General features: G+C 40.4%; 1 protein-coding gene across 3 annotated transcripts in view; it reads left to right on the plus strand.

Moving 5' to 3' along the window:
* The first annotated feature begins 1,003 nt into the window (after positions 1-1,003).
* The window catches only part of SPIC (Spi-C transcription factor), a 14,172-nt gene continuing 961 nt past the window's right edge, over positions 1,004-14,214 (plus strand). The window contains exons 1-5 of one of the 3 annotated variants that reach the window (XM_032299083.1): positions 1,004-1,228; positions 2,587-2,632; positions 3,644-3,737; positions 5,589-5,653; positions 10,672-10,780. In XM_032299083.1, coding sequence (XP_032154974.1) covers positions 2,630-2,632; positions 3,644-3,737; positions 5,589-5,653; positions 10,672-10,780 — 271 coding nt within the window. In that variant the 5' untranslated portion in view covers positions 1,004-1,228; positions 2,587-2,629. Of the gene's footprint in view, positions 1,229-2,586; positions 2,633-3,643; positions 3,738-5,540; positions 5,654-10,671; positions 10,781-14,214 lie in introns of all 3 variants that reach the window. The other 2 variants (XM_032299063.1, XM_032299073.1) reach the window with 2 other exon arrangements.

Genomic DNA, 14,214 nt, shown 5'->3' on the forward strand with positions numbered 1-14,214 from the left:
TTGCATAACAAATTCGTTCCAAAAAGCAATAGGTCCAAAACAATAGTCCCATATCAAAGGTGAGGTCAGGCTCCAACAATGCAAAACAGAAATTACTGGCAGCTTTGAAATCATAGACCTCCACATTCTCCCCACCCACAAGGTTTACAAAAAATTCTTAGGCGGTTTTCCCCCTGGCCAAATGTGACAGCTATTAAAATGGCAGGTTACAGGTTAAGACGTATTTCAGTGGAGGGGAAGGTTATTTCCACCGTGTGCAAGTGGATGCTGCTTTGGACACTGATGGACAGGTAACATAAAATGGATGAATCTGCAGGGGGATGAACCGGGAAGAAAGTATTATAGGTGGAGGGAGCAGCCCATAATTTCCATCGGAGGCTCGCCAAATAAACCTTTAACCCAAGTAAGAGAACTGGATCTGCATTAGAAATGCAGCAGCCTCAGGTATGTCCAACCACATGGTCACCCATAAGCTTCTCCTAACCATTTTGGAGCCCCCACTGAGTTTAGGTGTGGAGGAAAGCAAGAGCATGGAATCCATTTTCCCCACTCAAGTGAGTGGCAGGATGAGGCTCAAGAGCCTTGAATGCGAGGGCAAGGGCCTAAGCCTTTAAGTTCTCTAAGTAAGGCCATCATTGAATGGCAGTGTAAGTAAAGTGGTTTAGGAGAAAAGACTGATTTGGAGAGTCCAGAGTGAAGGCTGTTAACAGTCCAGGCAAGAAAGAGAGTATAGAGTCCAGAATTGGGAGAGAAGTAATATGAATTTTAAAAAAAGAAGGGTGGACCTGAGTTGCCTGGGTTAGAAGTTTCCAGTGGGGCTATGCAATCTGAAGAGCTGCAACCCGAGTTGGGCGGGGGTTTCATGGGGTTTGTTCTAATGCTTTTTTGCTTTTTGGCTGATGGGATGCAAACTATTATATGCCTCTTCAAAATAATAGCCCCTAGTGTCTACTGGTCGTATCATGACATAGAAATTGTGAAGGCACTGTATCTTTTAAAAAAAACCCCCTTTTGAAGAACTTCCTTAAAAACAGCTATTTAATGCAACTCTGCCAGTGTGTTCTTGATGGTTGTGTCTAAACAATTCTGATCTTTAAAAAATTATTACTTTTTTTTATCAGAGCCATTACCCTGGAAAATAATTTTTTATTTTCATGATAGCCTACCATTGAATTTCCAATTCTGATATTAATGAAACATCTCTATAAAGGGTTGAAGTATCTTCCCGGTAAGTGCTCAGCTTATGTTTTTCTAAATGTCTTCTAATCACTGTTCATTTTTCCCCTTGGCCTAATGAGTGTTTCTCATTGTCTGCATGTTCAGATGCAAGAAATAGTAAGCAATCATAGTAATCAATAATGTTTTTGAGCTTTTTTCTTCCTTTTAGATTTACTTCTTTTAACAGTTGCAATAGTCTTATGGAGCATTTTAGTCAAAGAGAACGTGTTCATTTTAAATATTTAATTCAAAATACAACTTTCAGTGCTTCTGCACTTTTGAGTCAAAGCAGTTAACTGAAAGTCATTGAATTGGCTTTTTAAAAATATGTGCTACTGATAATATTCACTAACGACCATGGCCCAAAGAGTGATTTCTGGATTTTCTTCTATTTTAAGTGACATGATGAAGTGATTTCCAAGAGCCACATAGAATTTTGATGTTTGACATATTATGTTGATATATGATGGATGGGTATAATGTCAGCCTTAGATTACATCTCATTTTATTATTCGGCATTAAACACTGAAGAGTAAACACATTGTGTTTGCGGTATAAATACTAAGAAGATACATGCTTGCGTAAAAAGAATTGCTGGGTTTACTTAATGAAATGATAAGCAATTTTGGACCCACCAGAGTTCTTTTTATTATGTGGGTTGGTTTTTCTTTGTTTGTTTGTTGTTTTGGTCTATAGAGCACAGTGTTAAAGGCATTTAATTGTGGGTCTATGTGATCATTGTGTATCTAAAGCAAAATCAGGAATACTTAGAGATGAGAAAGTAGATAACAAAATTATAGACCAGTTTTCTTAACCTAGGATTCAAGCAAGTCCAAGTATAGTCTGCAGGCTGAATTTTATTTGCAATGTAAGTTCAATTTTCATGGGAGGAAAGGGACAGCTTATGCTGGATTATCAGAAGGCAGTATGATACCAAAGAAGGGTTTTTTTAAAAAAAGTCCTACTTTTATAAGGCTATGCTAATGTAAAAAGGATTTTGATTTTCAGAATTTTAAAATATTTAAAATAATTTGCAAATACTTAAATATACTTTTGAGTTATTTCTACTTTCTCTTATCAATCAAGCAGGTTAGGTAGTTAATATATATAGCTGCTTTAATATTTTAGAACATTTTGTAATAATGGAAAAGAAAAAGAAATGTTTGTAGAATATTTTGTAGAAAGAAAATCTGTACTCATCAAAGATGAGGAAGTACTCTTGGTTTATATAAGATATTTTCAGAAAATATTTTTGAGCAAAATCTTATGTAGAATCAAATTAGAGATTGAATTTAATTTTGCTTTTTAAATATTAAACTTTTTCAGAATTGTCAACTTACTTTATTTTGTTTTATTCTTTTCTTCAAGCAATAATTGCTAAGGAACAGAACTGCCAATTTATTAATGAAACATGGTAAGCTGACCTTTTAAAATTTTCTTTGTCTACAGAGGAGGTCTATAACATAATAATTTTTTTACAGCATAAAAATTAAAAAATATTTTTTTCTTTACTCTCCCTTCATTTTAAAAATAAAATATATGAATTATATTAATAAGGATATGAAATAGTTTACAAAGCAGTTCAATTTTATGTCTTGAAATAGTTTACAAAGCAGTTCAATTTTATGTCTTGGAGACATACATTAGAAAGTAAGAGCATTTTGGCCAGGCATGGTGGCTCACGCCTATAATTCCAGCACTTTGGGAGGCCAAGGAGGGTGGATCACCTGAGATCAGGAGTCCGAGACCAGCCTGGCCAACATGCTGAAACCCCATCTTTACTAAAAATACAAAAATTAGCTGGGTATGGTGGCGCGTGCCTGCAGTCCCAGCTACGTGGGAGGCTGAGCCAGGGGAATTGCTGGAACCTGGGAGGCGAAGGTTGCAGTGAGCCAAGATTGCACTGTTGCACTCCAGCCTGGGTGACAGAGCAAGACTCTGTCTAAAAAAAAAAGAAAGAGCATTTTATTTTTAGGTAACAATTCACAGATTCTGTTCTATTGAAGGTATTTCCTTGGCCCTTCTTTTCTAAATCACTCTCCTCTGCTCTACATCTCCTTGCTAAAATTGTGCAAGAATGTTAAATACTATACTATAGAATGAATACCATAGTCTAAAATACTAGACTGTAGTGGAGTGGGTTTCAACTGTCATTAATTTTGTGCCTCAGGGTACATTTGGTGATGTCAGATGCATTTTTGATGGTCACAACTGTGAAGGTGCTACTGGCATCCGGTGGGTAAAAAGCCAGGGATGCTGCTAAACATCTTACAATGCACAGGGCAGCTCCCTGACAACAGAGAGCAAAATGTCCGCAGTGCCAAGATTGTGAAGCCCTGCTTTCGACTAAATACTATTTTATATTAGGGAATTCAAGTTGAATTGGTAATTCTATAACTCCAGGTTTCTGCCATTGTTCCAACAGACGTGTGTTGAACAAGACAGGCTGGGTCAAGCATTTGAGGATGCTTTTGAGGTACTGAGGCAACATTCAACTAGTGATCTTCAGTACTCGCCAGGTAAAGATAAGTCATTTACCCTCTTCTGCTGGTACATCAAATGGCTTGTTGGTCACATACACATATAAAGAATAATGATCAGCTGACCAAGTGCGGTGACTCACATCTGTAATCCCGGCACTTTGGGAGACCAAGGTGGGCAGATCACTTGAGACCAAAAGCTCAAGACCTGCCTGGCCAACATGGTGAAACTGTCTCTACTAAAAAATACTAAAACTTAGCTAGGCTTCGTGGCGAACCTATAATCCCAGCTACTCTGGGGGCTGAGGCCTAAGAATTGCTGAACCTGGGAGGCAGAAGCTTCAGTAAGCTGAGATGGCACCACTGTCTTCCAGAATAATGATCAGAACAAAGAATACCTTTTTTTCTTTAATATTTTTTTTTTTTTTTTTGTAGAGATAGGGTTTCACTATGTTATCCAAACTGGTCTGGAACTTCTGGCCTCAAAAATAAGAAGATCATTTTTACCTGAAGCATTCAGGGTTAATTCCAGCAAAGCCAAAATATGTCCAGGAGTATCTAGCCTAAGTAAAATTAAAGTCTCACATAATAAAAATGCAGAGAATATAGAGGATGACGTTCCACACAGGAATACAGAGATATATAATTACCTGCTATTAGAAATATCTGGTTGACATTTGTTTATCTAATAGTTCATTATTATTATTATTATTATTTGAGACAGAGTCTTGCTCTGTCACCCAGGCTGGAGTGCAGTGGCATGATCTCAGCTCACAGCAACCTCCGTCTCCCAAGTTCAAGCAATTTTCCTGCCTCAGCTTTCTGAGTAACTGGGATTACAGGCTTGTGCCATCATGCCTGGCTAATTTTTGTATTTTTAGTAGAGACAGGGTTTTACCATGTTGGTCAGGCTAGCCTCAAACTCTTGACCTCATGATCCACCTGACTCGGCCTCCCAAAGTGTTGGGATTACAGGTGTGAGCCTCCGAGCCCAGCCGATAGTTCATTTTAACTATTCACGAAAGGCTTCTAAATGATTCTTTTTTTTTTTAAAGATGGAGTTTCACCATGTTGGTCAGGCTGATCTTGAACTCCTGACCTCAGGTGATCCACCTGCCTTGGCCTCCAAAGTGCTTGGATTACAGGTGTGAGCCACCATGCCCGGCCGGCTTCTAAATTATTCTAATTAATCTTATAGACCTTCTACCCACCCAGCAAGATTATTCTACTTGGAAGAATAAGTATTTTTATCATTCCTCACCCATTATCCTATGGACCATATAGTCTAAATAGGATGTAAATATGTTATGTATTAAGTTTACATAGGGTATTGCAGAGTATTCCAAGATAAAATAAATCATGCTGGCCAGGCACAGTGGATCATACCTATAATTCCACCTAGAAAAACCCCATCTCTACTAAAAATACAAAAATTAGCCTGGCGTGGCGGTGCATGCCTGTAATCCCAGCTACTTGGGAGGTTGAGGCAAGAGAATCACCTGAACCCAGGAGGAGGAGGTTTCGGTGAGCCGAGATCATGCTGCTGCACTCCAGCCTTGACAACAGGAGCAAAACTCCATCTCAAAAAAAACAACAACAAAAAGAAATCATGAGGTCTCAGCCTGCAAGGAGCATGTACTCCAAATGGGATATGTATAAGAGTATCCATAATAGCAGCATAATGCGATAAACACCACAGGAGACGTGCAAAGTGGCAAGAAAACATAGACAAGGGCAATTGCGTCTATAAGTTCATATATATATATGTATATATATGTACATATTTATGTGCACAGATACAAACTTTGACTTTTTTAGTTTCTTTCTCTGCTTTTAAATTAGATTACAAAAATTACCTGGCCTTAATCAACCATCGTGCTTATGTCAAAGGAAATTCCACCTGCTATGGAGTGTTGCCTACAGAGGAGCCTGTCTGTAATTGGAGAACAGTAATCGTAAGTATCAGACCATCCCTTAGTAACAGGAAAATACCCTATTCCTTCTAGCCTTCCATTTCACATACACTGTTAGAAACCCAACTTAAAGACAGCATTGACTATAAAAATGCTTTTTTCTTTTCTTTTTTCTTTTTTGAAATGGAATCTGGCTCTATTGCCCAGGTTGGAGTGCAGTGACACGATCTCAGCTCACTGCACTTGAACCGCCTCCCAGGTTCAAACGATTCTCCTGCCTCAGCCTCCCAAGTAGCTGGGATTACAGGTGTGCACTACTACGCCCAGCTAATTTTTGTATTTTTAGTGGAGTAGGGTTTCATTATGTTGGCCAAGTCGAACTCCTGACTTCAGGTGATCCACCCGCATTAGCCTCCCAAAGTGCTAGGACTACAGGTGTGAGCCACCTTGAGCCCTGCCTGAAAATGCTTTTTTTTAAAAGTTTCATTTTACTTTAGGTGCATACTATATCCGGCATTTCTCCCCATGTTATCCCTCCCCACCCTCCTCACCCCACTGTCCCTCCCCTACCCTCCCAACTGCCCCCAGTGTGTGATGCTCCTCTTAGTGAGTCCACGTGTTCTCATTGCTCAAACACCCGCCTATGAGTGAGAACATGCAGTAATTGACCTTCTGTTCTTGTGTTAGTTTACTGAGAATGATGGTTTCCAGAGTCATCCAAGTCCCTACAAAGGACATGAACTCATCGTTTTTTATGGCTGCATAGTATTCCATGGTGTATATGTACCACATTTTCTTTGTCCAGTTTATCATTGATGGGCATTTGGGTTGGTTCCAAGTCTTTGCTATTGTACGCAGGGCTGCAATGGACATACATGTGCACGTGTCTTTATAGTAGGACAATTTATAGTTCTTTGGGTATATACCCAGTAATGGGATTGCTGGATCAAATGAAATTTCTATTTCTAGATCCTTAAGAAATCACCAAAAAAAAAAAAAAAAAAAAAAAAAAAAAAAATCGCCACACTGTCTTCCACAATGGCTGAATTAATTTACACTCTCACCAACTGTGTAAGAGTGTTCCTATTTCTCCACATCTTCTCCAGCATATGTTGTCTTCAGATTTTTAATGATCACCATTATAACCGGCGTGAGATGGTATCTCAATGTAGTTTTGATTGGCATTTCTCTAATGACCAGTGATGATCAGCATTTTTTTCATGTTTGTTGGCCTCATATATGTCTTCTTTTGAAAAGTGTCTGGTCATATCCTTTGCCCACTTTTGAATGGGGTTGTTTGTTTTTTCTTGTATATCTGTTTTAGTTTTTTGTAGATTCTGGATATTAGCCCTTTGTCAGAGGAGTAGATTGCAAAAACTTTTTCCCATTCTGTTGGTTGCTAGTTCACTCTAATGATGGTTTCTTTTGCTGTACGGAAGCTCTGAATTTTAATTAGATCCCATTAGTCTATCTTGGCTTTATTGCCATTGCTTTTGGTGTTTTAGTCATGAAGTCCTTGTCTATGCCTATGTCCTGGATGGTTTTGCCTACATTTTCTTCTGGTGTTTTTATAGTGTTAGGTTTTATGTTTAAATCTTTAATCCATCTGGAGTTAATTTTAGCATAAGGTGTCAGGAAAGGGTCCAGTTTCTGCTTTCTGCACATGGCTAGCCAGTTTTCCCAACACCATTTATTAAACATGGAATTCTTTCCCCGTTGCTTGTTTCTGTCAGGTTTGTCAAAGATCAGATGGTTGTAGATGTGTGATGTTGCTTCTGGGGCCTCTGTTCTGTTCCATTGGTCTATGTCTCTGTTTTAGTACCAGTACCATGCTGTTTTGATTACTGTAGCCTCGTAGTATAGTTTGAAGTCCGGCAATGTGATGTCTCTGGCTTTGTTCTTTTTGCTTAGGATTGTCTTGGCTATACAGGCTCTCTTGTGATTCCATACAAAGTTTAAAGTGGTTTTTTCCAGTTCTGTGAAGATTACTTTGGGCAGTATGGCCATTTTCATGATATTAATTCTTCCTAACCAAAGGGCCATCCACTGTACTCAACTTGACAGTGTGGAAGATCATATGCTGTCAGGAAGAAAATGCCCCTTCATCATTGTTCTCTGCTTAGCCTCAGATTGGTTTGAATGAATTCTGTAAAGAGGAGGTGTTTTTAGGGTTTTCACATCAACTGCTTCTCCTTAGTCCATCTGGGAAATTGCAGAAAAGTTTCCCCTAAAAGCCACAGGGCAAAAGTCCAAACTTCCCCTGCACTGGCTTTACCTAACAGTCTTGTATTAGCCTACTCTGTTTTCCCTCTCAAGCTCAGTGTTATTGGTACGTATTGAAACAATTCATTTACATTTTGTTAATAGCAGCATCTGCAAAGGGAAATGTCCCTGCCGTCTCCCCATTCACGTATTCTTTTAGTTGTTTTCTTCATGCATCCATTTTTTCAAGCGGTCTTCGTGAGACGGGGTATAAATGTTAATTGGTTTTTATCTTTCTTCAGTCACTATCTTCAATCACACTATGTCAAATGTCTTTTTTTTGTTCCTGTAAATTGTTTCCTTGGGGCCTCTTTACAAGATGGTGCATCCAGCCCAAAGCACTAAGAGAGTCTTTGGGCTAGACACAGTGGCTCACACCTGTAATCCCAAAGTTTTGGGAGGCCAAGGAGGAAGAATCACTTGAGCCTGGGTTTGAGATCAGCCTGGGCAACCCAGCAAGACCTTGTCTCTACAAAAATAAATAAATAAATAAATAAAAATAAAGAAATAAAAAAAAAAATTAGCCAGCTGGGAGTGGTGGCTCACACCTGAAATCCCAGCACTTTGGGAGGCCGAGGTGGGCAGATCACCTGAGATGGGAGTTCAAGACCAGCCTGACCAACATGACACCTTGTCTCTACTAAAAATACAAAAATTAGCCAGATATGGTGGCGTATGCCTATAATCCCAGCTACTCCAGTGGCTGAGGCAGGAGAATCACTTGAACCCAGGAGGCCGAGGTTGCGGTGAGCCAAGATCATGACATGCACTCCAGCCTGGGCAACAAGAGCGAAACTCCATCTCAAAAAAAAAAAAAGAAAAGAAAAATTAGCCAGGCATGGTGACAAGCACCTGTGGTCCCCACTACTTTGGAGGCTGAGGTGGGAGGATTGCTTGGGTCCAGGAGGTTGAGGATGCAGTGATCTGTGATCACACCACTGCACTCCAGTCTGGGCAACAGAGCAAGACCCTGCCTCAAAGAAAAAAAAAAAAGAAACTAAATTAAAATTTTTAAAAGAGGGTCCTTTGGTTCTAGCTTAACCTCTTCCACATCCTGTTAGGGTTGCTAGGTAAAATGCAAGAAGCCCAATATTTTTTTTTTTGCTAAGTCTGGCAACTCTGCTTTCTACTTCAACTCCCATTTTCTAACATGTACCTCACAGCCTCTTATGCCTGAGGACTCCTTGCCTCCTGGTCAGCCCTCTTGATTGGGGTGTGGAAAGACAGCTCAAGCCCACCTCCTTCCTGGTGTCTAATTAACCCTTGGAGATCCACATATCCTTGCCATATGTAAATGGTAGGCACTTGGGCTGCTTCTTCCTGTCCCTTCTTTGTTCTGCCTTCCCTTGGCTGCCATCTTTCTTTATTTTTTTTTAAGACAGGGTATTGTTCTCCCATCTAGGCTGGAGTGCAGTGGTACAGTCATAGCTCACCGAAGCCTCAAATTCCTAGGGTCAAGTGATCCTCCTGCCTCAGCTTCCCAAGTAGCTGGAACTACAAGCATGTACCACCACACCTGGGAGTTTTTTTTTTGTTTTTTTTTGTTTTTTTTTTTTTGCTTTGTTGCCCAGGCTGGAGTGCAATGGCACCATCTCAGCTCACTGCAACCTCTGCCTCCTGGGTTTAAGCAATTCTCCTGCCTCAGCCTCTCAAGTAGCTGGAATTACGGGTGCCCACCACCACGCCTGGCTAATTTTTTTTTTTTTTTTTGAGACAGTTTCATTTTTGTCACCCACGCTGGAGCGCAATGGCTCACTGCAACCTCTCGGCTCACTGCAACCTCTGCCTCCCAGGTTCAAGTGATTCTCCTGCCTCAGCCTCCCGAATAGCTAGCTAGGATTATAGGCGCCTGCCACCATGCCAAGCTAATTTTTGTATTTTTAGTAAAGAGGGGGTTTCACCATGTTGGTTTCCTGACCTCATCCACCCACCTCAGCTTCCCAAAGTGTTGGGATTACGGGCGTGAGCCACCACACCCAGCCAATTTTTTTGTGCTTTTAGTAGAGTCAGGGTTTCACCATATTGGCCAGGCTGGTCTCAAACTCTTTTTTTTTTTTAAGATGGGGTTTCACCATGATGGCCAGGCTGGTCTTGAACTCCTGACCTCAGGTGATCTCCCAAAGTGCTAGAATTACAGGTGTGAGCCACCACGCCTGGCCCGTCTCAAACTCTTGACCTCAGGTGATCTAACCAGCCGTCCTCCCAAATTGCTAGGATTACAGGCAGGAGCCACCGAATCTGGCCTAATTTTAAAATTTTTTGTAGAGGTGGGATCTCACTAAGTTGCCCAGGCTAGTCTTGAACTTCTGGGATCTAGCGATTCTCCCGCCTTGGCTTCCCAAATTGTTGAGATTACAGGCATGGGCCACTGTGCTCTGCCCTTTCTTTTGTTTTAAAATTTTTATTGTTTTCATTACTCATTTTATTTTATCTTCCTAGCTGCCTACTGACATCTTTCTTTTCTTATCTCTTCTCGCCTACATGGGCATCCAACGCAGGAACAGAAGCCCATCTTCCCTTTCTGCTGGTACCACAGACTTTAAGCAATCACTTCTTTTTTGTAGGGAGGGTAGGACACTCCTCACAAAGCCAAAGATTACCCTCTGTCCCATGGTCCTCTCCTTATGTGGGTTTGATGCTTGTGCTGCCCTGGGAGCTATCTGGCTGCAATTGGAGGTAATTCCTTTTACAATCTAGGAGACGCTTAGCCTCTTTTTGGCCCTAGCTTTTGGCTTCAGCCTATAATAGGGGGCCACAGGGAAAGTCTCACTTAATATCCTGCTGCATTATTTATATAGAACAATGCTACGGACTTCTATTTTGAAGGAAATATTCATCAATCTCTGCAGAACATAACTGAAAACCAGCTGGTACAACCCACTATTCTCCAGCAAAAGCGGGGAAAAGGTATGTTGAGCCATCATTCATTATATGGGTAAAAGAACCAGATGTTCTTAGCAGCTTTAAAGGGATTTTATATCTGAGTTTGGAATTGTATTTGCAAAATATTCTCTTATCACAATTGAAAGTAATTTAACTCTGACTTATTGAACCGCTCCAAGTCATTCATCTTGGGTGAGACCACCATTTATTTATTTATTTATTTATTTATTTATTTATTTAGAGATAGAGTCTCCTTCTGTCGCCCAGACTGGGTAGGAAACTCCTGGATTCAAGCCATCCAAAGTGATGGGATTATAGGTGTGAGCCACCACACCCAGTCTTCTATTTTTAATTATTTTTATTTTTACTTTTTAAACTTATATTGTTAAAAACAGAGACACAAACACACATTAGCCCAGGAGTGACAGTGTCAGGATCATCACTGTCACTGTCTTCCACCTCCACATCTTGTCCCACTGGAAGGTCTTCAGGGACAATAACACATGGAGCTGTCGTCTCCTGTGATAACAGCGCCTTCTGGAATACCTGCTGAAGAGCCTGCCTCAGGCTGTTGCACAGTTAACTTTTTATTTTTTAGTTTTTTTTTTTGCTATTTGTTGATTGTTTTGTAGTAAACTTTAAGAGAAAATTAAGTAGAAGAAGTACAGTCCAAAATAATGATAAAAAGTATATATAGTAGAACTAGGTGATAGGAATTTTTCAGCTCCACTGTCATCTTATGAAACTGCTTGCCACCTATAATGTTTTTTTTTTTGAGATGGAGTTTCACTCTTGTCGCCCAGGCTGAAATGCAGTGGTGTGATCTCCTAGGCCTCCCAAAGTGCTGGGATTACAGACATGAGCCACTACACCCAGCCATATAATTTTTAAAAATGTGAATCAGGCAGCCCTCTGAACTAAAATAGGTTCAGAGACATTCCCTTATCAATATATCTTATGTATTTTTATTTATATATTTATTTGTTTATTTTTAAGTTTTTTTGAGACAGAGTCTTACTCTGTCACCCAGGCTAGAGTGCAGTGGTGTGATCTTGGCAACCTGCAACTCCCAGGTTCAAGTGATTGGCCTCAGCCTCCTGAGTAGCTGGTACTGCAGGTTTCACCACCCACCACACCTGGTTAATTTTTGCATTTTTAGTAGAGACAAGGTTTCACTATGTTGGCCAGGCTGATCTCAAACTTCTGACCTCAGGTGATCCACCCACCTGGGCCTCCCAAAGTGTTAGGATTACACGTGTGAGCCATGGTGCCCAGCCCCTATATTATTATTATTATTATTATTATTATTTGAGACCAAGTCTCACTCTTTCGCCCAGGCTGGAGTGCAGTGGCATGATCTTGGCTCACTGCAATCTTCACCTCCTGGGTTCAAGAAATTCTCCTGCCTCAGCCTCCAGGGTAACTGGGAATACAGGCACCACCACCACACTCAGCTAATTTTTTATATTTTTTGGTAGAGACAGGGTTTTACCATGTTGGCCAGGCTGATCTCGAACTCCTGGCCTCAAGTGATTCGCCTGCCTCGGCCTCCCAAAGTGCTGGGATTACAGGCGTGAGCCACTGTGCCTGGCCTATAATTTTTTTTTTTTAAGTGAATCAGGTAGGCTCCCTGAACCAGAATAGGTTCAGAGAGACTCTCTCGGCTATATATTTTATTTATTTATTTATTAATAATTTTTTAAATTTGGAATCTCACTCTGTAGCCCAGGCTGGAGTGCAGTGGCTTGATCTCGGCTCACTACAGCTTCCAACTCCTGGGCTCAAGCAATCCTCCCACCTCAGCCTCCCAAGTAGCTGGGATTACAGGCACTCACCACCATGCCTGGCTAATTTTTTTAGAGACAGTTTCACCACATTGGCCAGGCTGGTCTCCTGACCTCAAGTGACCTGCCCACCCTGGCCTGCCAAAGTGCTGGGATTATAGGCGTGAGCCACTGTGCCCAGAATTTACTTAAGATGTATTATATACCGAAAAAACTACAAGAGTATAATCCCGTTTGTAATTTCAAAGGATATGCATGTATTTGTGCATGTAAAAATTAAGAGAAAACCTGTTCCAGAAATATGTAAAGTAAACGGAAACTTTTACTTTCAGTTTGTACTTTGGTTTCGTCTTTCACCATGAGTATATAATACCTTACTTTTAAAGAATAAATTTTTTTTTTTTTTTTTTTTGAGACAGAGTTTCGCTCTTGTTACCCAGGCTGGAGTGCAATGGCGCGATCTCGGCTCACCGCAACCTCCACCTCCTGGGTTCAGGCAATTCTCCTGCCTCAGCCTCCTGAGTAGCTGGGATTATAGGCACGTGCCACCATGCCCAGCTAATTTTTTGTAGTTTTAGTAGAGACGCGGTTTCACCGTGTTGACCAGGATGGTCTCGATCTCTTGACCTCGTGATCCACCCGCCTCGGCCTCCCAAAGTGCCGGGATTACAGGCTTGAGCCACCGCGCCCGGCCACGAGTTTTGGTTTTTTTATTTTTTTTTTTCTTTTTATTTGCCCATAAGTCTGTAAAATCAGAGAGGCAGAAGAGTTTTGTTTAAGCTGTGACTTTAATTCATGATGTGCGTTTTGGTAAGTCCCTTTTATTTCTCAATTCATAAATTCAAGATAATATAATACAAAAGATAATCTTTATAAAAATTTTTGAGGTCTTTGGATGACTGATAAATGCGTCATTCAAGAGTATTTTTCCCCAGAGACTATTTAAAGCAGTTTGGGAATCCACTATTGTACCTCTTCAAGGGAAAATGGAATTTGGCTGCAAATTTTGTAGCTACTGACAGATCTGGCAGAGCACAGTATTTACAGGCTAACTCACAAGTCACAAAATGGGCTGTCACTTTTGTTCTCATGAGCTGTTGTTAGGCAAAAGAAATCCTATCAACTAAGCAAATACCACACAGATTTTCTCAAAATTTCCTGCCTAGTTATTTTGAAATACAAATGGCTGTGTTCATAAAAAGATAAAAATTCTAGTGGTACTGTTTTATTTCACAACAATGAGAACTATCACAGTGGCCATTGCATTGTTAAATAAATAATAGTAAAGTGAGATAAAAACATTTGTGGCATTTCCATTTGAGTTTTTCTTCTTTTTTATTTCTCAAGTAACTGTGCAAACACAGTTAGCATTTTTACTTAGGTCTTTGGTATTAATTTCCCTAATATATTTGCATTCTATTTTGCATTTTACAAAGTGCATTTACATCCCTTAACTCATTTGAATAAAGCCCCTTCAAATGGCTTGCTTTCTGGAAATGGCTTTTTGAGGCTTCCTGTCAAAACTGCTAAACTTTATGATCCATTTTGCTCAGTGTTCTCTTTCTGTAGAAAGTTTTTTAAGTCAGAGTCCCCCTCTGTTTCCCAGGCTAGAGTGCAGTGGTGCGATCTCGGCTCACTGCAACCTCCGCCTCAAACAATTCTCCCGGGTTGAAG

This window comes from Sapajus apella, unplaced genomic scaffold (assembly GCF_009761245.1).
Source record: "Sapajus apella isolate SASKATOON/1434 unplaced genomic scaffold, GSC_monkey_1.0 scaffold2, whole genome shotgun sequence".
In the NCBI taxonomy this organism is placed as follows: Eukaryota; Metazoa; Chordata; class Mammalia; order Primates; family Cebidae; genus Sapajus; species Sapajus apella.